This window comes from Acipenser ruthenus, chromosome 28, assembly GCF_902713425.1.
Source record: "Acipenser ruthenus chromosome 28, fAciRut3.2 maternal haplotype, whole genome shotgun sequence".
NCBI lineage: Eukaryota > Metazoa > Chordata > Actinopteri > Acipenseriformes > Acipenseridae > Acipenser > Acipenser ruthenus.
In genome coordinates this window covers 20,659,321-20,685,625 of record NC_081216.1, presented here as the reverse complement: position 1 = coordinate 20,685,625, position 26,305 = coordinate 20,659,321, and the positions used below count along the sequence as shown (strand labels likewise).

The 26,305-nt window shown below is 36.7% G+C and overlaps 1 protein-coding gene across 1 annotated transcript in view; it reads left to right on the top strand.

Annotated features, from left to right (window-relative positions):
* The window catches only part of LOC117434442 (polypeptide N-acetylgalactosaminyltransferase 18-like), a 90,920-nt gene that overhangs the window by 62,892 nt on the left and 1,723 nt on the right, over positions 1-26,305 (top strand). The window contains exons 7-10 of the mRNA XM_034056988.3: positions 3,771-3,956; positions 6,604-6,741; positions 9,143-9,238; positions 20,822-20,986. Coding sequence (XP_033912879.1) covers positions 3,771-3,956; positions 6,604-6,741; positions 9,143-9,238; positions 20,822-20,986 — 585 coding nt within the window. The remainder of the gene's footprint in view (positions 1-3,770; positions 3,957-6,603; positions 6,742-9,142; positions 9,239-20,821; positions 20,987-26,305) is intronic.

Sequence of the window (26,305 nt, the reverse complement as noted above, 5' to 3'; positions counted from 1 at the left end):
ACTACTATAAATCACACAATAAATGTCACACATGCACAATTCAATCTTTTGATTTGTATAATGCATTTTACTTAAACAAAAGTTGTATTAAAATCCACTACCAAATTGTTCTATGTAGCAACTCTATGTGGCGCCTTTGCCATGTATGGAGCAGGGTATATTATGCCAAAGCACTTAGTAGTAGTAGTAAAATTTGACTGTGACTGATAACCTGCTTGAAATGGTGACTGTTAAATAAAGCTTTGTTTTTGCCTAAGTCAGCTGCATTCATTTTAATAGGCCACAATAAGGTGCTGCTGCAATGCAAGCTTACTGTATATTTCGCAAGCATCAATTGTATGTACATAAACAACATATATTTTTATTTAAATTATAAAAACATGATTACTGTTCTATAGAACATATTTTTAAACTACATGTGAAGGTTTTAATCCAATTGTATGGATTACCTGTAAAATAATAGGATTTTCAATTAAATATAAACTAGTAGCTACGGTGACGTCACCAGTAAATTGCAAATTAGTACCATCGAAGGTTTGAACCTGCCTTCGGTGATGTGTTCCGAACCTTCGAAGGTCAAAATGTGCCCTCCGTTACAGCCCTAGTAAAGGAATTGAAACATTCATAGTCATTTTGCAATCTTACGCTCCGATGAAAGTATCATAATGTTTACTTGCAATCTTTCTTGTGATAATGGCAGTCATTGCAGCGCAGTCGGTTTTCTTAATGTTTTTTTTTTTTTCTTTTTTCTGGGATGCTTCAGCAGTTGTTCATCTATACCTGCTCTCTTAAATAGCCTTGCCAGGCTGCTCATGTGTCATGGTTTAGTTAATGAATTCTAGGATTAAAAAGGCTCTTGCATGGTCACTGAACTAGGTACATGTGTAAAAATCACTTTCTGTACTCAACACCTGCACTGACCCTTATTATAATCATTGCTGTGAATATTTGTATAATGGATTTCTACCGCAGTGAGTCCAGACACATCAGATATAGGAATTGCCTGGATTCATATTGATATGTTTCTTAGTTTTGTTTTCTGTTTTAACATATTGAAACTGTTTTCTTTTTTATCATATAATAATTTCATTTTGACAATCTCAGCAAGTATGCTCAGAGCATGTCATGACTACTTTTCACTTATGTAGTTTTTAGCGTCATCAAAAGAATGCTGTGCAGTAAGCTATGTATCCTTTATAAGCTCAAAACAGGTGAAACCTTCAGCATTACCTACAATGAATTGAACAGACACTGTGTGGCCATTGAAGAAACTACGGGGTCTAGTTGTAAATTAATTTTCCAATTTACAGTGGCAAAGAAAACACTAGGAGGGATGTCAGCAGACTCCACGGTCCGATGGATTTTACAAGCAAGCAGAGATTTTATCTAAATAAAAAATTAGACTCAACGAGGGCGTAGCGTTTTAAAATGAGTGCGTATGTGGAGCAGTGTACAGTAGTAGCAGAAGTGGGAGAAAGGTCGGCACAAAAAACATACTGAAGAAAGGCCTGCAGTTTTTCTTTTGACAAGAACACTGAAATATATTTCACAAGTCAAAACAAAATTAGGATGCACCAGACATTAATCAATACCAACACTGACTGCTTCTTTCACACTGTGTCTTTTGTATAGTTTTGCTGCAATGACTGGGTCCTTTATTCTATGGAAGAAGTCCCACGTTTCCTTTTTTCTTTATGCAAAGAAGTTGCTCATTGCATTGTGACAATTAAGAAGTTCCTGTGCATTACCAGACTTCTCTATTCCCTTTAGGAAGGGTAAGCCTGCCACAGACAGATGGCATTGTGAGCTTTTAAAGTTTTAACTTTGTGTCAGCCCATTGGCTTGCGATGAAGATTCTTTCACTTGTATTGAGTACAGCTTGAGTAATTGGGTCTTTTTTTCAATGACTGGAGGAAACTCATTTTTGCCATACTGACATTTTGATCATCAGATGTAAGCATTTGAATAGCCTTGTCAACTAGAATTATGAACCCTCGGTGTTGAAAGCTTTGCCTTAGCATTAAGACAAGAACATTGGTGGTTTCCCCGCTATATTTAAGACAGCACTTTAATGTAGATGGCGTGAAGCTTATTTACCACATTAACCTTGATATGAAAGTATTGTTTCTAGACTTTTGTTTTTGTGCATTATTGGCAGCGTACCAAAGTGCTGCTTTCAGTCATGTGACAGCTGTGACCCTGAGCATCGAATGCTGCTTTTCCATCTACCACCTGGACCAATTGGAAAGCATTTCAAAAATCAGTCATGCTTGTTCCCGTAAGTAGCCATTTGAACTGGGACTTGTGTCAGACCCAGTTAGCAGAAATAGGTCTCTCCAAACCGCTTTGAAGGAGGAGGCTGTAATGAGCATTCATACTGTATGAAGGTGATGCATATCGGTGCTTGACGAACCAAGGGCATCGTTGATACCAATCCTCTTTATTTCTATATGCTGACATGGAAATGTTGTTAATGGTTAGTTGCATATTGGATGAGAGGAACTTTTCTTAAAGCTTGGCTTAATGGAGCAGATGTTAACCCAGCATTAGTCATCCAAACAACCACCAAATCAGAATTACATTAAATGACCGCACTGGAAAAGTGACCGCCCCCATAGACAATGTCATTCTTTTTATATTTAATGAAGCCCCAATGCTGTTCTAATAGTTACCTGTAGTAATTTATGTCCACTCTGCAGTATGGTGCTGATTACCAGCATGATTATGGTCCCTGCAGGATCCAGTAAATCAAATGCAATTGATCCAAAAAGATGGTCAGTGCCTCATTGTGCAGAAGATGTGATTAAGTTCATCCCACTCACAACTCTGCAATTGCATCTCTTGTTGGAATGAGTGGTCTGGAGTCATTTTGTAACCACTGAAGTGATGAAAGGGGAAGCAGATTATCAATTATTTATGCCAGAGACAAAGACCAGTGTACTGATTTAACTATTAATACGAGCAGATGGCTGATAAGGGTAAATACGGGTTTGTCGAGAAGCATTTCTAACATGTTCACTGTAGCTGCCTCACAGAGCTGATTAATTACATGCTGTATTAATGCTCTCAGATATGAAGAACGAGGTTAACTGGATATAAGGAGCACCAGGAGTTAATTACACATTAGCACCAACATGTCGAGCAGTAACAGCTCTATAATTATCTCCTGTGAAAGTATGCAGATTTCTTGGTGTGAGAGCGTTGGATGGTATAGCAGACTTACAAGTCTCCGTATCCAAGTTCCTTGTACATTTCAGATGGCTGAAAGTAAAATGTAGCATTTTGCAAGCCTGAGGGCTGTAGCATTTGAATGGCATCCTAATCAAGTGTTCTTTTCTTCCAAGTACCATGTTCTCGTCTACTTTGCAAGATCTGATAAGTTGAAAAGTACACTTTTTTTAGCCCTTACAAATGTAAAAACTGCCCGTGATCATTATACAAAATGGCTGATCGTTCATGCCGTAGACGTATTCAGACTTTATTTGTCATCAATGTTTTCGGGGTAAACTCAGGCCTTATCGACACCCATGCTTTTGACCAAATTGAAAACTTTTTAAATAAACACTGAGAAGACAATAACCTATAAATCATTACAAAAAAAATTCTGTAGATGTCAGTGAGGATCTCCTGTGGTTTATGTTCTTTACATAGACATCTCCTGTTTGTTGCCTTGAGACCCCTAATTATCTTTTAGCAGTAGATCAGGTTACCATTCAAATTGTTGTATAGATTTTTTTTATTATTATTAAAAATGTTGTTTTCATTACCAGGTGTGGCAGTGTGGGGGCAGCGTGGAGGTCCTCCCTTGCTCCAGGATTGCTCACATAGAGAGGGCCCACAAACCGTACACTGAAGACCTGACAGGTCACGTTAGAAGAAATGCTTTGAGAGTGGCAGAGGTTTGGATGGATGAGTTCAAAAGCCATGTCTACATGGCATGGAACATACCCCAGGAGGTAAGTTGGTTATTCATCAGCTAGGCACCGCCCACAATGTGATACATATGTGAAGGTGCTGGGAATAGAATGAGGTACAATGTTTTGTTGGATCAGATTATTCAAAGCAAAAACAAGAGGGCGCCTCTATTGTGACAATGGAGATACAGTACAGGTGCCATAGGGGTTTGCACCTAGGTTCATATTAGCTTGGGGACATCAAACCTGATAGAACTGAGATGCAGAAAGTGTATTTATTTTTCCCCTGTAAGGAGTTTGGTGTTTTAAATATAACCGTAATAAAAGCAACTTTAATTCTATTTATTTTACTTAGTGCAAAATGTGTGTAATTGCTGTTAAGGTCAGCTGATCAATAAGGTGCGTCATCCTATACTGTACATAAATGTTATATGTGTCATCACAATCAGGGACCCTTGGAGTTATCCTGCCCATGCCCATGTTTCTACTTGCCCAATAGGATTTGTATATATCTGTTCTGCCCCATAGTGCAGATTTGAGATTTACTAGATTAAGTTAACCCCTAGACACAAATCTGATTGATAACTTTCCAATAGACAGTCAGAAATAATAAGCATCAAGCTATTTGGAGTTGGTAAGATAACATTTTATTTCTTACCACTCTTGATGGCTATACTGCCTTGAATTATGCCCGAACAGCTCTTAGCACATCCCCGAGCCTAAATTTCAATTACAGCTACTCTACAATAAATGACAAGTTAATTTTCGGTTGATTAGCTCGTTACTGCTGATCAGCTAGCAAGCTTGTTTCAAATAGAGCTTCTGGTTTGCTCTAATTCGTGTTGCGATTGAATCTAAATTACTCTTCTTGTAATGACTTCCATTGAAAAGAGAATTTTTTTTTTAATGTGGATTCATTTATATTCAACAAACTTTTTTTTTTTGTTATAGAAGACATTATATAGTTTTAGTTTATACATCACTGTTTAATATTAGGTGAACTGGATTCCTTTGTCCCCAAAAAAATAATTAAATCTGTTTCATACAATCGTTTACATAGATGCAGCATGTTACACGAAGAGTCTACAATTCATATAGAATATAAGCCATAAAATATAATAAAAATAAAATACATATATAATGAGTATGATACCCTACCTAACATACCCATTACAGTGGTATAGTCATGATAATCTGATTGCCGTAATTAGCATGTTTAACAAGCTCACTGTAAGTCTTAATCAATTAAATAAGTCCTGAATGGCTTTTAGTACTTTACATTCCAGAAAACATGGCATATTTGAGGTAAAACCACATTTCAGTCATGTTTGGAACACTATTTAAAATATACACTTGATTTAATTAATGTTTTGTTTTATATTTGGCATTAAATTGGAATGCACTGGCCCCAAGGATTTACTGGAGTTATACAGCAAAATAAAATTTAAAAAATCTTAAAATCTGCAGAAAAAAAACGGATATATGTTTTTTTTTTAATTATATATATATTCCTATATAAGATTCCTTTTTGCATTGAGCATAGTGTTTGCATAATGATGCCAGATTAGCAAGCGCTTACTGGTATACACATGAAAATATATAAACACAGCGCAATATCTTCTCCAAGGCTCTTTCCTAGCATTGGAAATGTAAAATAAAAACCAGTCCATCTCCAGTATCAAGGAATCCATTTCTGACATTACATAACTCAAGGCTGTAAATTGCAGGTCAGTTGTGCCACATTGCTGGCATTCAGTGTGTAGGGATATTGATAGTTTAAATGTCATTACTGGCACAGTTGATAAGCAGCACAGCTTACTTTGTAATGAGACACCTTCTTTCTAAATGTGCTAGTTTGCTGCGTCTTGTGTGGCCCATTTATTATATTAAACATAATTATTTATGGACTAGCATAATGCTTGGGTGAAATTAAGACAGTCCAATCGCATTGCACTAGAAGAAACTGTACAAAAATGCTTTATTGTAAAGAAATAAATCTCTGAAGCATCACCCCTTACTCTAAACTGAATAACAGGCTTTAATAACTGCACTAATGAAGAGGACAGCTATTTCACAACCACTGCCAGTAAAGTGACCTCCTCCAGGCAGGAGTTCAGATCCATTCCCAACTGGCAAACGACAAAATGATGCTGGGCTGTCAGACAGAGGAACAGACCTTACATCTCCAGCCGAGCTTGTTGTGACTGCATTCTTTCTGTTGCAAGGCCTGAGAGAACTGAACACAGGCTGCTCACAGCAGAGCTCACAGCGGACACATGAATCTCTCCGAAGCTGAAAAGGGTGAAAGAATGCAGTGGCGTGCGTTTTTGAAATGTATTTGTTAAAATAAAGCCCAAAACAAGCATGCACACACCTAGAAACACACACGCTGTCATTTCCATTATTAATAAGACTTCATTGAGTAAGCGAGTTGTAAACTGTAGTAACAACATGCGAAAAAGCTTGATAAATACTGATGAGGATTTCTGGGGGGGGGTTACAAGTGATGGCAAACGTCCTCCACCCATCCCCACACACACCTGCACTGCAAAAAGACCCTGCTCTCAATCCTGTGACACAGACAATCTGCATTGTCACGATGAGTACCCTGTTAAACACAGCACCAAAAGATGAATCAGTTCCTAACCCCTTTTTCATTTAAAAAGGTTAAACTGTTTCCCTTACCTAGGACTCTGGGATTGACATCGGTGATATTTCAGAAAGGAAGGCCCTCAGGAAGAGGCTGCAGTGCAAGACGTTCCGATGGTACCTTGTCAACGTTTACTCAGAAATGAGGATGTACACAGACACCATCGCCTATGGAGTGGTAAGGCACCTTTTTATACCTTGTGTAGCGTCTTTAGTTGTTGGATCATCAGACTTAAAATTGCTCTGAGCCTTCAGGCCACAGTCTGGTTACTCGACTTGGGTTGAACAAAAAATAAATTGCACCTCTGATTCATTCTGTTGCTGTTAGTGAGTTTTTATACTCCATCAATGTGTCACAAAACTGAAAGTTAAAATCACTGCAAGTAATTTGAATGGATGAACAGAGATACATCTGATGGAAACGCTGTCTGGTGTTTATTTACTGAGCATGTATTGGTCTGTGAAAGCTTGCTCATGGAAGCATACAATAAATGTGCCTGCTCTAGAAGACCAAATACTGGGTCATGAATTATGAGTAAAACCTGCCATAGTTTACACAGATATGCAGAACTGTTCATGGTCTTACTCTGGAAGGTTAGCCAATTAGGCTGACTTAAATTGCTATTTATTATGCACATATTTTGAGCCTGATACACACTTGTGAATTATCCCCCTTTTTTCTGATAAACATGTGTGCTGCAAACAGGAAAGAACTGCAAGTAATACAAAAAATCCAAATGCAAGCCAACAGAAATGAGCTACATTAAATGACTGAATGTACACAGCTACAGTATATATGAGCAATATGTTGTGGGATTGCACCAGACTTGCAATTAAGGATTTTTGGCTTGTAGTGGAAGACCAGGCCAGTCTGTTTGGAAGATGGTGATTAGTCCCGTACAATTTTCTTAATTAGAAATCATGACTCAGCAGTTCTGTCATAGAGCCTAGGCTTGCTGGTCTGTTGCCTGTCTTGCCACCATCCAGGCAAAGTAATTAACAAAAATAACTCTGCAGTTTCTTTTTTTTTATTAGACTATTTATCAAAATCAGCCACATAAAGTAATAGCTGTTACATAATTATCCTATTTTATATGCCCCAGAGATTCATAAATACAGATAGTGTCAGATGCTGTTTGCCTTAGTATTAAAAAGGCAATCCACAGCAACACAGATATAGTGGAGGTGTCACACGTACTGGTACATTTTTACTGTACAGAAACTTCCAGTTGTTAGGAAACTTGGACTTGACATTCTTTTGCACATGAGAGCAGTACAATCTCATGGTGACCTTATGCATGATTTTGGACTTGGGAACCGCTTACCTCAAATTGATGACATTTAGCTTGGGCACTTTTTAAAAGTGTTTGAACATCCCTGTAGATCATAATGTCTTATTTATGGTAATTACATAAATGTTGTGCTTTTGAACACTAATTACTAGTTGGCCATCCATTTGTTATCCATATGCAGATGAGATAAGACCTTTTGTGTGACAGTGTGATTGGATTCCAAACATTAATTAAACAGCACACTTGGAGACATGCATTCTGCTGATCAATACTGACAGATAGAAAGGGGCTGGATTTTGCTGACCAAGAGATGGGCATTATTTGGCAAGATGTCAGATTCTACTGGCATACATGGGTCAATTCTAATCAGCAATTGCTTACCACAAGTAATAACATATCAGCGAGACTCATCCCACACTACAGCTGCAAGCGCTACTCTAGGTACTGTTTATGTACAGTAAGTGACATACAGTACAGACAGTTGGACTGACAGACTGGCTCCATATGCCCCCAGATTATGACATAATCAATAAGATGGGCTAAAGAGGGGCTATATTCATTAATTAATTAATTAATTAATTAATTAATTAATTAATTAATTAATTAATTTAGTCTATATTAATTATAATCGGATAAGTGCTTCTCAAGATATATACACAACTAAAGTGTGGCATATGTAAGTAGTTTATTTACTGAAACTGATCCTGCAGGTGAAGCCAATGTCTTCTAGTAAGCAGAAGGCCTAGGGTGTTGTTCAAACATAGAACTGACAGTAACTAATATATGGTATCCCTGTACAGGGATGTCATCAGCTTTCTGACGTAAACATGGTATTGACAGACAAAGGTCACATTCTTCTTAACTATTTAAGACTTCGTCAGTTAGCTCACTTTCTGCTGCTTTTAAATGAACACAAGGCCTAGCGATCGGCTTTAATTGAAGGGGAGTGGGACCCATTTATTTTAGAATCTGTATTTGGCTCTCACCCCAGCAGAGCACTAATGGTATTTCAAAGCATTAGGCTAAACCAATTTGTGCTTTTCAAAGCCAAAGAATAAACAGGGGGACCAAGGCCAAAACCAATATTTGATACCTGATGAAACCTTGATTAGGACACATTTGCTTAAGCTGGGAAGCTTTGAATGCGTCCAACTCTGAACTGATATCTGAATCACACTTATCCTCTGCAGTGTTTACAGTGTGTTAGAGACGGCAACAAGATGAGCAATGTGATATGAAATGAATAACGTTAACTGTGTTTATTGCTTTTTTATTATTTTCTTTCAGCTGAAGAATTCCCTCAAAAGTGACCTGTGCCTTGATCAAGGGCCAGACACAGACAACATTCCGATCGTGTACATGTGCCATGGAATGACTCCTCAGGTCAGTGTCTGTGTGTCTTAAAGCTGTCAACGTTGCTTCCTGCCTTGCATGCTGCACTTCTATTTGCTCTATGAAACAGGTGTTCTGAGCGCATAACTAACTTCAACTCATCACAGCAGTATTTCTCTGGTCAGCCACTGGGGAGCTTTCTCATTCATTTAACAAGATGTCATTTATTTTGTAAAGGGGCCGAGCGCCGTGCACCAGCGACCCCTGTAGACTTGCCGGGTGCCTGCAGGCCTGCCTGTAAGCTGCCCAGAGCTCTGACACTGTAGCTCTGAAGTGGCTGCATGGCGGTCCTGCAGAGTGAAAAGAAGCGGACGGCTGACGGCACAAGTGTGTCTGTCTTCGTCTCTCCCGAGTCAGCGTGGGGGTGGCAGCGGTGAGCCGGGTTGAAATAAAAAAAGAATTGGGCTTTCCAAATTGGGTAGAAAAAACGAGAAAATAATTGCCGATTCTAAATTAAAAAAAAAAACTTAAATATTATCTGGGCAATAAAAACTGCTTTAGATTTATAAAAAACACTTTTTTTTTCTTTATTATTTGCAGAGGTTGGTTATATGTAGTCATTTGAAACAGTAACTCATAATTGAACTTTGCCTGCCTTTTTCCTATGCTGTCTCCAGTTCCAAATAGAGAGAAAAAACGAATGAGGCAATGAGGCAATGTAAACTACAAACCAATAAATCTACAGCCAGTCCTTGTGCGAAAAAAAGCTAGGTTGTTTTATAACCAACTGTAATGTCATTGAGTCAGTATGTGATTGCAATGCAATACAGACTTATCAGCTGCTTAATGTTAGCTTATAGATTTTCTAAACAGTGGTAAACCACATGGGGAAGTTTACACATTTAAAGATGGCAGCCTTAGTGGACATACCTAAAGAATATTCTATGCTATTGGATTTCTTTAAATATATCAAGCCAAATTCACTTAGCTTTAACACGTTTCAAACTGTTGTTTTGTTTTCTATATTTAACAGTTTTCATTTCCCTTTGGAAATTATGTAAATGCTGCACAGAAAGAATGCTTAGTGAATCTTGTCCATTGTGTTGGCGTGGGATTTTGTGTAATGCTTAATTAAACACTGTCATTACAGTTTCGTAGTTTGCAATATTTCAGAACTGTCGCTTTGCATAGTGAGGCTGAGTATCTTGGTGTAGATGTTTGTTCTTGGGTGACTGCTGCTAGTGTTGTTGGTAAACGCCAGACACAGCACCCCAGTCGGTCTGTAGGTTTATAGTACACACTCTTGAGTAATTGTGCAAGCAGTGGGTGCTTTATCCATCCTAAGACTTCTGAACATGGGTTACATAAAAACAAAATGCCTTCAAGCATCTGACAAGCCAAATGTAAAATGATATATTAGCAGATCAACTGTATGCACATTAAAGTAATGGAAGTCCGTACTTTACCATATGAACACTTACATATTGTTGAAATCTTGTCAATTTGATTAATCATAAGACCGCACAGTATGACCAGATGAAAACCCATTCAATCTGAAATTTTCAGCAGGGGAGAGAGATCGGAGGATTTATAAAGTAAATAAAGTGAAGACATCTTTTTAAATGACATTGCAAAGATTGAATAGCTTCCAAAGAATGGATCCTGAAGTTACTGCACTCAGCGTTCCAAGACCATGTGGCTCTGCACATCAGTTACAGTTGTCAGGAACTTGATTACCATCGCTTTCAGGGCAAATGTAACCCTCAATAGCATTTCTTAAAGGTTTTAAATGAACTTGAAATGATAGCTTCAGTTCCCAATAACTGCCCCTGTTGTTCTTAGCTGTTTTCAAAACACTTCTGAAGACACATCTCTAAAGCCTGCCCCAATCCACTCTGTGATGGACAGTGTCTCTTTTAGAGGAAAATATGAATCCCTGTATCATGCCACAGTTTCGGTAAGACAGACTGAGACTCACAGCCAGCAAATACCCAATGGACAGGACAGCTGTATAGTGTCTTACCCTCTGGTTGTTTTATGGGTCATTTCATATAGTTCTTTCTTATGAAATGCAAAGCATGGGAAAAAAAATGCTATTTATAGATCAAGGATTATGACTGATGTATTTAGAAAAATGAGAACATTCATCTTTTTTTTGTTGTTTCACTAAATCCATCCCACAGGGTGAAACTGATCATTTATAGTAGGTTCTGTTTTTATTGCAGAGTAATATTTCTATTTGGTAATTGTCCTTTATTCCAGAAGAGTTATTGTTCATTAGTCCTCGCTAGCTGAGAGCAGACATGGTTGACATGACCAGAGAGGGTACTTGTGAGCCCTAGAAATTATCTTACTTCTTTGTAACCGGCAGCATTCGTTTCAGACAACTGGAGGACATTTTTCTTCTGGTATGTCAGCTACTGTAAGTGTTTGGTGGTTTGAAAGTTAATTTCCAGCACAACATTTGAATATGCCAGTTGTGTGTGTGTGTGTGTGTGTATGTGTATATATATATATATATATATATATATATAGCTCTGTCAATTAGCTGTTTCATGTTATTATTTATTTTATTATTTATTTTTTAGCAGACGTCCTTATCCAGGGCGACTTACAGTCGTAACCAAATACATTTCAAGAATCACAATACAAGTAATAATACAATTAAGAGCAAGATAAATACAATACAAGATAAATACAATTCTTTGGTTTGCTATTCTGGTCAGGGTGATTTGAGAGTTGTTCCCCAAAGTCCTTGATATCACAATTCATTTGACTTTGTACCATCTGCTTATAATGAAGTTGTTTGTGTGCATTTGTCTTCCGATTGTGTAATTAAAGCACCAGCAAGTGTCACAGTGTGTACTATCTCTACAAAGCAAATTAGTTTTCCTACCGCTTTTTTGAGCCTGGCCCTTTTTCTTTTTTTTTTTGTACAGCATGGCATTCACTCGGGATATTGTGAGTGGTGTATAATGAGTTTTAGAAGGTGTACGTTTCCTAACCATTTTTATTTTTTGTGTTCAAGAATATTCTCAATGTTCATCCTGTAATTGGAAGGATGAAGAGTAGCTATCAGGCCTCAGTGGTTTGATACATTTAAATTAAATTGAATTAGTCTTCAGTCAAATAATCAATTCTTTTATTTAACTAGATCACATCACTGAGAATGGGTTCTCATTAACTGTGGTAATGTTGTTCTCCTGTAGAGTGCTGTAGTGACATATACAACAGAGGTATATTATAATTTGTGTGGTTACCTGATTCCGCTACATCTATTTAACAGAGTTTCCGATAAATCGATTTACAGTACATGTTCCAACTACAATTTCCTAAGAGAACAGGTTGACACAACCAGAGTTTTGCCACAGCTGTTTCTTACTGCATGCTGGTTAACTCTTCTATATGGAATCTGGATGCATTAAAAACCAATGCTTTTACTACTGCTAGAGTTCTCCACTACCCCTACCCCTTCCAGTGTCTGTAGTGAAGTGAAACAGATGGGGTCAGCCTCCCAGCCTATTGGGAACAGCGGAACTTGTAGGATGCTGCGCTGAGACTATCACAAAGAAACACTTACTGGGCATAAAGACAAAACTGCTCAGTCTCCTTCTAAGAGAGGGAACCATCCAAAGCAGGTCTGATGCATGCACTTCGGACAATGTGGGCCCCTGTTGGAGCTGCTCTGTGGGAGGACTTCAGTCTCTCATGCTGACAATCCAAAAAGTTTCAGGAGCACCTAAGCGAATCTAAAAAAAGAAAATACCACAGCTACAGACTACCTTAAAAACATGTACAGCATCCATTGTATTTTTATTTTACATCCACTACAGAATAAACCTTTTGTAGCAAATAATAATCACAATTCAACCCATAAGGGCTCATCAGTGGATCTGTATTCCTTACTTTTGAAAGATGTAGTAGCAATAAAGATTATATACCTTTCTGTGTACAGTGGAAAGTCCCAGTATCCTAATATAGTTTAAGAAACAGAAACTGCAGCTTCTTTAGTATTTTGTCTGTGCTCAGTTAATCGATCACAATAACAAATGCAGTTCTTCAGTACATTAAAAACTTGCATTAAAGCTATTAGTGAATTGATTTGTACCATGCAAATGTGGAAAGCTATTAGCTCTCAGCAAAGAGGTCTAAGATTAAATTTCCACAGTCTTTTTACTTTTGATCCAGATGGTGTTTTACACTGGACAACATGCCACCCTCTGACCAAATGTTTGTGTGCAGTGCTACCCAGTGGCAGAATGCTGTAATTGCAACAGAGAAAAAGGAAATGACAAATCTAATTTTTCTGCCAACCTTACGAATTATGAGTATCCTGATTTTTTTTCCAGCAACTCGGCTTTAAACCTATTTTATCAGACGATCCTAGGTTAAAGGGTATTTTAAACTATCAGCCGTTGAGCTTATTACATCTTGACTTTTTCTACCAGTCTTTGCTTGCAGAACTCATGAATATGAATGGACGTCAAAACTGAGAGGAACAGGATCACATTATCTAAGTAACACTGCTTGTGTTAATTGCAAAGGGATTAGGAGGACAAAAAATGCATTGTATCTGTACTTGCTTACAAAGGAAATCACTGAAGCAGTTCTTAACTAATGGAGTATGTTATAAACAAGAACTGATACAATAAACATCTACTACAAGAAGACAGAGGAAAATGGAATAGATTTTATGACAACCTGAGAGCCTTTGATTGTTAATACTGTATGTAATCCTAATTACCCTGTCATTATGTAGTTTTAATTATGTTCTTATTTGTTTTAAATACTGTATACTTTCATTTGTATACAGTACTATACAGGCATGGCACAGAAACAAATTAACACTTGTGACATGTTCCACACATGTTTGTGTTATTAGGCTAGCCTCGTGTGACTGATTAGACAGTGTTGTTTTTTTCCCACCTACTGTAAATAAAAAGATAAACCACTTTGAATAGAAACTTTGCAGTATAATCAATTTCCGTGAACTTTCAAGTTGTGTACATGTGTGTTGGATGGTGTGTGCTTGGCACATGTTTTCCCCAGATATTCCCCAGATATAGTTAGAAATTGACTAACAATCAGAGATAATTAGAAAAACATGTTTACAGCTTTCTTTCTGTTTTTTCAAAACAGGCTAACAGTATATAGATTTTTTTACAGTAAATGTAACTTTGTTTGATAATCCTACACTGAAAGAATCTTAAAAGTGATTGCTCATGAACCAGCACCACATTCTACAGTAACAGCATGACGAATGGAGTTGGCTAACTATATTTTCACTTTGTGGGAAAACGCCATTAAACAGATGACGTAATCTGCTCAGAACTCTCTCATGTGAATTTTGGGGAAAAAAAGGACAAATTCACAGAGGTAAAAGTTTAGTGAACAGATGACGTAATCTGCTCAGAACTCTCTCATGTGAATTTTGGGGAAAAAAAGGACAAATTCACAGAGGTAAAAGTTTAGTGAAACAACAAATTGTAGCATTTACTCTTTTTAATTGGAATGCTGCAACAGTGCAGTTTTTATTGTTTATGTGGCAAAGTGCCCGTCCCTCTGCGTATTTTTGTGTTATATGTTGTGTGTGGTGTGTTAATGTTAGTGTATAGGTATTGGTGCACGGGATATAAATGGGTCTGTGTAACGCAAGTGATTTAAAATATATAGTTGTAGTTAGGCACGGGGATTGCACAATCACTCCACGTGCAGATAAAGTATGTAACAGTATGTGAGCACGGGATTGCACAAATTAGTTCATGTGCTGGGATTCAAGTGAATGATTGATTGATAATTGAATCCCAGCACAGCTGTATAAATAGTTGCACAATTCAATCACTCGGGGTTGTGTGTTCAAGGGCGAAAGAACAGGAGCGAGAGAGAGAGGCGATTAAAAGAAAGAAAGAAAGAAAGAAAGAAAATAACAGTTGCTATCGTGCTGGAGGGCCACACGATACTTGTGTGTTTAGTGCTTGTGCCCTGTTTGTTAGTGTCTGTTCATTTTGTTTGTCTGTTTTGGACAATGTGACGTTTGTTTTGCGAAAGTGTTTTGTTTTCTATTTAAACCTTTGATTTGCTATAAATCAGCGCAACTAGCGCAATTCACTCACCAGTCCTGTCTGTGTCCTATGTTCTTCCTGGCCTGACGTCACCACTACAACCTGCTTGTCACAGTTTTGTATAGATATTTTAGTATTTTCCTCTTCATGATGTGTCTTTATACTCACTGTGCTGGGTCAGTCTAGGAATGTCTTTAGTGTGGCTATAAAACTAATGCCAAACAGTTATTATATAGACATAAAAGAGATGGGTGCCTTTCATTAAGCCCTAATAGATCCCTATTTTGAAGTTTCTAAATTTAAAGCTAGAAAGAAACTACTCAGATCAATAATTTAACTTCTTCTCCTTTCGGATAAAAAGACAATCAGAAAAAATATGCAATTTAATATGCTGATTGTTTCCAGAGAAGGTTCCTCACTGTTGTTGTTTCAATACCAGCACATATCTATTGAATTACCCCCATGCTCCAGAACTTACAAGATCAGAGCAGAAGGGATACGGTGCTTGATTGATCTCTGGTGAGTTACCTGGGTGACGGGACACAATATCCTAAAGCAGACGCAGAACACTCCATACAAACATGTTTCTTCAGATAATGTTTAGATTGGAAGCCTATATTATTTACTCAAGAAACCGAAATGAAACCTTTTATGTGGGACTCGGGTACAAGCAATTTGTTACAGTGGTTTTCAAAATAGAAATGAAAAAGTGCATTTTCCTATCATGTAAAGAGCAGGCTTTGTAAATAAGGTAAAGATTACAGGTTGAAAATAGAAAAAAGCTACAGTATTAACCACCTCCATCTGTAGTGAAAAAAGAACAGCTTTGCCAACATTTGGAATAATAGGAACATGATTCCACTATCACTTTAGCTTTTCAGAGTATTCTAGTATTTTCACTGTAGCATTAATACAAAACACATTGATTTATGTTTCTGGTTGACTAAAGACATAATAGTTTTAATGCAGTTTTATATTTAAGTATTTTACTCTTTAGAATGTGTTATTTCACATCTACAGTACATGATCGCTAACTATTCTGGTCACAATATTCACAAGTCATAAATAATTGAGCAGGCAAGCCTTGTAGGTTGCTGCTACTATTCAGATCAACTCTAAACTCTGACAAGGTATTACTGGTGAAATGGTCTCCTGGGGTGATGTTTAGATTGAGCTTTGCAGCTCTGGGATGGCTTCCAAAATTATTGAGGGAACTTTATAAAATGGGCTTATTCAATGTCATGGTGCTTTGATGAATCTGTATTTGAAGGTCTTTTTTATTTATTTTTTTATTTTACCTGATCTTGCTGTTATATCTTCCATAAGTATAAAAGCTGCATGATGCAACATCAATATTAACATCAATATATATTTCCCCACAAAGAGTGATTCTACAACAATCTACCATCGACTAGCCTCCACACAGCAGACCTTGTTAAAACCTTTTGAATATTATTAACTACTAATCTGGGTTTTGCATTAAGCAATATGTGATAGTGATAGTTTTGTGCAAAAGAAACGTGGTATCCCATGTTGCACCTGTCATGAACATTCTGTGAGGTGTTTTTTATTTTTTTTTATTCTGCAGTGTTAAAAGTTTCTATTAGATAATATTTATAAGTTGTTAAAATCGTGTTTAAGTGAGGCAGAAACCAAAATGTGTGCCATCCCCAAAAGATACAAAAAAAGCAAAAGTCCAAAAATTGTTTTGTACAGTAGAAATAATACCTTTATATTTAAGAGCTGCAGGGCACCCTGAAACAGCACCACTGCTCTGATTGAAATGGATAACTTTTGTGGGAACCAGCAGCGTTCTGGCAAGAGGGAGCAAAGGTGCAGTGCCGAGCTTCTTATAAACCCAATAGGGGGTTCCATAGCCATCAAGGAATCAGACATTTCAATTTAGACTGAAGGGATCTGCAGTAACTTTATGATTTGGAAGAAACAGTGCTGCACAATTCAGAATACAAAAAAAACAAAAAACTAGTTTTTTATGCAACTTCTTATGCAACAGCATGAATGCAGTATTAACTATTAATCGTTCAGGCTGTAATAGCAATAGTCTCTGTAAGCAATGGTTTGCAAAAAATGAATGTGTTTTTATTATTGTAAAAGGATTGCAGACACAGATGTCTGTTTGTCCTTAAATAAAGGAGAATCTGTGGTACTGTCATGTGTAGCAGTATTCTGGAGTGCAGTGGTGGTTCCTTTGCAGAGTCTGGGAGAATCTGATATGCAATCTAATGCACAGTCTTATGCTGGGCACGAAAGTACCTTGCATTCTGCAGCCCCTGATCTGTATAAAACAGACTGGCTTGCACGAGCAGTTAAAGACCGGTTATATTTGCATGTATTCATGTACTCTTCCTAATCTAAATTAATGACTTAGATTCTGGTATAGTAAGCAAAAACAGGAGGACGACACAAAAATAGGAGGAGTGGCAAACACTGTTGCAGCTGCAAAGGTCATTCAAAATGATCTAGACTACATTCAAAACTGGGCAGACACATGGCAAATGACATGTAATACAGAAAACTGTAAGGTAAAAAAAAATGTCCATTATAAATACCATGTGGGAGATACTGAAATTGAAGAAGGAATATATGAAAAAGATCTAGGAGTTTATGTTGACTCAGGAATGTCTTCATCTAGACAATGTTGGGAAGCTATAAAAAAGGCCAGCAAAATGCTCAGATAATAGTGAAAAGTGTTGAATTTAAATCAAGGGAAGTAATGTTAAAACTTTATAATGCATTAGTAAGACCTCGTCTAAAATATTGTGTCCAGTTCTGTCACCTCGCTACAAAAAGGACATTGCTGCTCTAGAAAGAGTGCAAAGAAGAGCGACCAGAATTATTCCTGGTTTAAAAGGCATGTCATATGCAGACAGACTAAAACGATTTAATCTATTCAGTCTTGAACAAAGAAGACTACGTGGCGATCTGATTCAAGCATTCAAAATTCTAAAAGGTATTGACAATAGGAAATAGGAGGCACTTTTTTTACACAGATAATTGTGAGGGTCTGGAACCAACTCCCCAGTAATGTTGTTGAAGCTGACACCGTGGGATACTTCAAGAAGCTGCTTGATGAGATCAATTAGATCAATAAGCTACTAACAACCAAACAAACAAGATGGGCTGAATGGCCTTCTCTCGTTTGTAACCTTTCTTATGCTCTTTTTATCTCTTTTACACCACAGGGGTCAGTCTTGTACAGACTCCATATTCCAAAAAAATATTGCCTTATACTACCTGATTCGTTGAATTACATATGCTGTCCTTGTTTTAGCACAATCACTGCCTAGCAGCTTTTTTCAAAGTATCTCAACAGGTATATTCAGAAATAAGTCTGAATGCAAATACAAAATGCTTTGAGATTGAATTTTGAGAACTGTAATTTGGAGGAATAAACATGAGGATGCCACATTACAATTATTTTCTCTGCATCTTAAGACTATTTTGAAGATGCAAGGTCTGCTGAAGTCTCTTTTTATCAGTGTGCACATTATCATCTTATCCTGAGCACCTCTTGATCGTATCCCCTAGATTACGCTTGAGTATTTCTGATTAAACTCTGCAGCCTGGAAGCTCATACATCGTTAAAGAGGTTTTGACCTTAATTACTGAACCTTTCAAAGTAGAAATGTACTAATTAATAAACATGAGTATTTTCAGTGAATAGTATCTAGCTTGGTTTAACCACATGGAAGTCAAAGAATCCAGGGACGGTACCCAGGGATCCTAGACTAGAATCAGAGCACACAGTATTTCTATTTCTTTCCAATGACTCGCTCCCAGCCTGAATCAAACTGCAAACACCTCAGAGGAAATCTGACAGAATTATTTCTGCAATTGCTGACTGATAGAGGGGGAAGTTCTGTTTTTTGCAGAGTTTTGACTGATGCTTCCAAAGCTTTGTTTAAGAGAAAGCAATGAAAGCAATGAATACAATTTCACAGTCAAAATTCCAGATAATTTCATAGTGTAAAAAGACACTTCCGAATCTCCTGTTCATTCATCATGAGCTGTCTCGTAACCACTAATAGAAACATTTGTAAAAGCTGTCTTTTCATGCGGTATGTTATTAGACAATAGGATAGAAACTACATAAGCAGTCCGTAGTTCAGACTACCTGTCTTATTGTCTTTTTGTTATCTATAACTATAGAATCTGAATATATATGGCGACACCCATCACTGATAAGGCATTTCTTAAGATTCTTATGTCAATTACCAGAAATTACTAGACTGCTCTTAAAAAAATATGGACACCATTACTATTAAATCCATTGCTATTATTCTCTTGTCAATTTGAGCTAGTTGCGATTGTCACAAGTCCAAATATTGCAATTGCTGTTTTTCTATTGGATCCCAAATATAGCAGCCTTTGTTAACCACAACAAAATGTAACGTTACGCTCACATGGAAAACATCAATGATATTTATTTCTTAATGGTAACAGGCCCTATTCATTCTGAGTTTAATATATATATATATATATATATATATATATATATATATATATATATATATATATATATGATTGAAATCAGTTTAAATTATTTAGACTGTTGTTGGCTTCTTTAGCAAGTCAATGAAAGTTCAATCAAACTTTGTTTTATTAATAACAGACTTTGAAAAAAATAACCCCATGATTAGTGCTCAGAATTACATACTTACTGTACGCAGTATGATATACAATTGAGTTCTTAAAAGCCTACCCTATTTGTTTTGAATCCAGGCTTCCACAGTTCATACTTGATTACCTTCATGACTAAACTGCTGTGACAGGTTATATCAGAGCTCAGAGAATGAGTGTCTCCTGGTTTTTAACATCACCAATGAAATGATGATTGAAAGAAACGTGATAAAACTCATGCACATGTTGAACAAGACACACAAGTGTACACTATGTTATACTCCAGATAAATTGAGATAGGTTTAATATTAATCCTTTAATGAACATGTCTTCATAGAAGTGCATCTGAAAACCAACTGTACAGCTGACAGCTGTTGTCAGAAGTCAGTGTTTATCTTCATACATTATTGCATTTTTGTGTTGGCTACAATTCTGTGTTTTACACAGATCGAAATGTTTGTTATCCATAAGGAAAAAATAGGGTTTATGTAAAATTCAAATAGAAGTGTTTCTTTGTGCGTGTTTTTAAGCATCCTCATGGGAGAGCTTGTGTGAATTTGAAAATCTTCTTCAACCCCCACACCTACAGAATGCAAATAACAACTTCATAGCAACTTCATATTTTAAGTGTTACACAAAGTCTAACCACTCCCTTCACTCTGACCTGTGACCCAAGAAGGTCGCTGTATTGGGGTCAGGTGTTTTCACAGATGATAAAGACATTTTGCTTTAAGATATTGGCTTCATAGTTGGTACACAGCTGTATTCTGTGACTCTCATGTAGGAATAATTACAGCTTATTTTAGTTTATAGTGAAACGTGTAGTACAATGTATGGGACAATTTACAGATGATTGCTGTTTATATATGGGATAAAATAGATAAATATATTTGACGATATTTTACTCAATACTATGTCTCTTTCACTGCAGAATGTTTACTATACCAGTAGCCAGCAGCTCCATGTTGGTGTCCTGAGTCCTACAGTAGACGATGATGACAATAAGTGCCTGGTGGATGTTAACAGCAAGCCGAAGCTGATTGAGTGCAGCTATGCCAAAGCAAAGAGGATGAAACTCTATTGGCTGTTTACTCAGGTAAGCAAAAAACAGAAACTATGCAACGTAAAATATTTCAATTATCCTGATTACAAAAACTGTAGCTTTTTTCATCTATTTTCAATGGGCTGATCACCTTAGCTATTCCAATAGGGTGCTCCCACTGGTCTGAATCACTCCAATATGTCATGGGATCAGGAGATGCAGGAGTAGCATTTGCAGTGCAATTAAGAAATGTCACAGTGCACATTGCTACCAGAACAATCTGCCACAGTATAATAATGGAGAGCCACAGGGCACTTTGCCATGGAATTAGGGAGCAAGCTGGATCCCTTTACTTGTGTCAACATTGTCAAGAGACAAATAGATGAATTATTTGGCAGCCACCATTACACAACAATGGAATAACATCAAACCATTACATTTCCCGGTACTTTCAAAAACCTTACCTAAAATACGGAGGAAAACAGCGATCTTGTTCTAAGTAGGTGATCAGCGATGTAATGTAGGTTACTCAGTCTCTGACCATTTATAATTATTGAGCAAAGTCGGCTGAGAACATTGACGTATATATTTATTACACTTTTGTTCAATTAGGTTCAAAATGCTGCAAAACAAAAAACAACTAAAGTACAACTTTTGCATAATTATTTAGCTTTCCATTTACCTTCCAGTTGTTAAAGTACAAGTTTGAAGCACATTGTTTCCTATTGCCCGTTTTATCTATATTGTTAGTGTATAATGAGAGTTTTACACGTGCCTCAGTAGCGATGTGAAACAATTAGGAAAGACACACGAAACCCAGTCAGCTCTGACACAGTACAGTAATTATTAACTACAAAGGGGTGTAAACTGAAACATAGAAGTTAATGACAGAAGTAGCTATGTCTTACGTCTTTCTTTCCTAATGCTTAAACTACAAGAATACAAAGTAGAAGCTGTATTTACATGGGGATGGGTGTGATAAATCTCAATAAATACCTTGTTAATTATCTAATGATCCCTTAGATTAGCGTGCCCTTGTGTAATTGATGGCTGTCCTTAAAGAAGGATTAACAGAACTGGAGCGGTCCTTTCAAGTTTCCACTTTCATAAATAGTTTATGCTCCCTGTGTTTCGATTTTAAGATCATCCAGTCCTAAATATCTCAATCCTAAATGTTTTCAGGAGAAATGTAGTTTATTAATCATGCATTAGTCAAATATGATCAATTAGTAGCACTCAATTTTTATTGGAAATGTTAAAGAAAAAAAACACTGCAGGCGAACACATTGGTAATTTATTGACTAAAACCTCAAGTTGTCATCTCATTGATGCAGACTCTTTTTGTGGGATGTACAGTAGAATAAACTTGCTGGAATGAGCCTTCACAATTCACAGTTGTCTGTGTAGACAGCACAGCTTCCTATTTACAGGGAAGGACCAGATATGCTATTAAATGATTATAATAATTATGGAGCTTGAGCATGCCACAGTATGTTTTGGTTAATGAAAAGACACTGAGATACTGTTCCTCATTCTGTTTTCTTTAAACATTTTAGCATAGTCAATTATAATTTGAATTTCATTTTGAATCCGTAACTTCACCACAAATGTCCTACCAGAGCTGAAAGGAATTGCCTTTATTCAGGTGAAATATTAGCATTTTAACAAATTTTAAAGCTCACCCACTACATGTACTTCCTGTCACTCATTGTGCCTCAGTGCCAACTGGTTTCATCACGGAAGCAGAAAGTTTCATCACGGAAGCAGAAAGTATTTGATTGCTCTTTTCTTTTCCCAAGGGTTATTTCCAGCAATCCCTGATGTTATCAATTGCAGTATTATTTTCAACTGCTGGAACACATTAGCACATTATTAGCTGAATACAAAGTAAAACACCTCTGTTTATCTCAGAAACTGTTGTCAAAGTCAGCTTTGCATAATGCATTATGATATTGTACAGGAGTGGGATGAGACTCAATTGTATAAAGGGAGTGAAACTCTAGGTCATTAGTTAGTCAAAGTAAATTTAAATGCAATTTCTGAAAACACTAGTGCACAGCTAATCTAGATTCACTTCTGTACACAACAAACGGAGGGGGAAAAATGACATTATAACATTCTTTACCAAGGGCTATTGAACAAAAAAGAAGCTGGGCATACAGTAAATGGAGGAATCAGTATATCACACTTACATTTTTGCTTATATTTACAATGGAGGTAGCTTATCTACTTTTTCATGATTTTTAATATGCAGTTGTGCCAGGCAATTCTGTTTCTGCAAACTTGTTGCATTGGCTATCTACCCATGGGCATTTGGAAGTCTTTATACCACAACAGCTATGTCTTTTTCACGATGCATTATATTCAACTATACTTTCCATTACCCTGATGCGATAGGAAACCTAGGGAAATACCATATACAAAGTTACTATGGAAACTGACAGCGACATCATTATAAAACATATTTTTATATATTGCTTTCAGACAAGCAAATCTAGAGGGTTAGAACTACTAATGCACTTTGCAATGCTTATGCATTGCCATCCGTCATTATCTACTAGTAAATTGACCTGGTGACAGTTAAATGCCCCATGGTAAAGGCACTTTTATTGTTGCAGCTTTATTAATACTATTACAGGAATGAAAATAAGACCCCAATGCAGAGCAGTTTGATCCATTCCTGCTTTTACTACACGTTTCATAAGACATGCCTGAGCTTGTTAACTATACAGTATGGCTAATCAGGCTTGTAGTAAACCCTGGAATGGGTGAAACTGCTATGCAATAAGAGTCTTATTTCCATCCCTGATTATTATTGAAACTAAGTTGCTGACTAAGTCAGGGTTCTGTGATTCTAAACCCACTTAGTTTCATTGTTGAATCTGATTGGCTGAGACGATCCACGATGCTTGCAATAAACTGCACAATTAAAATGAATTGTTTTGACAGTAAAAATTAACAAATAATAAATCATATAAATAATAAGATATACTGTAGGTAAATTCTTAGCTACATTGCTGACAAAAAAACAAACAAACATTGAGCTCTGAAAGGTTAAACTGAACATGAAAAAAGAGGGATCAATTTTGTACAGTAACTGTGTACAAGGTTAAAAGCCCATGAACAGCAGCCAGTTCCTCTGACACACTGTCATACAAAATGTATTGAGTATGGAAATAAAAACGGAACTACTCAACATTAGCCATTATGTTTTTACTGGTCTGCAGGTATGTAGTAAAATGGGTCTCCAGAATCTAGTCCAGTGGTTTCCTGCGCATAACTGACTTGTTAATTGTTGTTTATTTGAAATCAACTTTAAGCATTTGAACATTCATTAATATCCACACAGCAGTCAGAATAATCACATACTGCAGCCTCTGGGGGCTTGCATGTGTCAGAGACTGCTTAACTAACTTGACAATTGAGAGTTCAGCTTTGGGGAAGAGAATTGTGAAAAATGTAATCTTGCCCAGGACTGGTATAAACATTCAATTAATCATTTAAAAGACTAATTGGTAGATTTGAATAGTGAGGATTTTTTTTTCCTTCAGTTTGAAATATGTTTGACATTGGAGAGAAGCAGTTATTTTAAATACCCATTACTGTATATGTGAGGACATAGTCAGTCACACACCAAAGAAAATTATAATAAGCAGCAAAAATATATGAATCATAATATCTAGCTTTTTAGTTTTGAACTAAATAGAATGAAAAGCTTTGCTTCCACATTAAAAAAAACCAACAAAAAAAAAAACATATGTTCTGCTTAGCCAATTTTTTAATGTAGGTAAGAAGTTGGTAATAGGGCCTTGGGTTCAAATGGAAATGAACAGAAATGTAAATTAAGGCAATTATAAACTCACTGGAACAATTTCGGTGGAGGTTGAAGTAATGCCTGAAGCCACATCAGCCATAGAAGACATTTGCAGTGCAGCAGAACTGATGAGCAGTGACACCTGAACCATCACTCCAAGCCTAGCTTGACATTATTTCACTTTAATCATCGTTGCGATAACTAATGTGATGCGTAATTCCCCCCTTAGACTTCATCTTGATTTAAAGTAACTTGGTGACTGCATTTAGGCTTTTTTAACCCGTCCAGTCCTTACCTTAGTGCCGGATGTTAACTTATGCCGTCGGAAATCACGTTGGAGCCTCGGTCCCAGGTCCCAGTCTGAGGTTGTGTATAAACATAAGTACAAAAAATGAATTGGTGTCCTGTTTTCATGTATACTCAATATACGTCTTCATTTACAAGTTAAATATTTATCAAGGGTTATGTATACACACATAATAGCGGGGCAGATGAAGCATTAAAGACTGAAGGCCTTCAATGTAAAAAATGTCTCACCACCTGTTGAATGACCCCTGTTGAGCCCACGAGGTACAGATAAATTGTAAGCTTTCGTAATTTAATCCCGCCTCCTCCAAACCAGAACAATTCAATTTGAGCTTGGGTGTCTGCTGCTTCTGATTTTTAATGTGATTTGATCAGTAATCGTTCTGCTGGAGTTGTAGTGAAGCCTGGGCCCACATAGTGTCTACAGCTGTACAAGAGAAAGAACTGCCACCCACATATCTGAGACCGTGTTTACCCAGACTCACATTAAATAGTGTCTATCTATATTAACTTGCATCTAACTTGCATTTGACTTCATGGTCATGGGAAAGCTGCACAGAAAACTAGATTATGTTGGTAAAATACAAATGAGTTGATCTTTTGACATACCATATGTAAGAAAACTTATAGCAAAAAATGAAATTAAAACTCACAGTGAGAAATAGATCAACAACAATTTCTTGTGTCTTCATTTTCAACCCACTTGTATCAATGTTTGTCTTCTCGGGCCAACAAAATCACAGTTCTGTATAAGTAGAAAAATAACTACCACAGGCATTCCCAGTGTTGTATTCTTTTTCATTTGATTCTAACATTACATTTCTCAGCTCACTAAAGGGTAGATTTGAGAGGTAAAAGGACTCAAGGCAGTGTCTTCCTCCTAGGATTTATCATCCCCCAGCACTGCAGACAGCAACTGGTCTAATTGTGTTATTGCATGCAGTGTACAATAATGTCCTGGAGGAGACTTTTTGTTTAAACTTTTGGTGGTCAATAGTTTATTCTTAGGGTGGGGTATTGCAAAACAGTGGTAATTGGGGGAAAATGTAAAAATAAATAAATAAATAAATAAATAAATAAATAAATAAGCATGTCTAATTAAGAGCAATTTGTTCTTAAAAAAAACGAAGACTATTTAAAAAAATGTTATAAGAAATGCAAACGAACACGTTATTTGAACATTTGTTATAATGAGGAAGTAACTGTTCAAGTTTAAAAAATACTCAAACTGTATTTCATCTTCAAGAGAAATG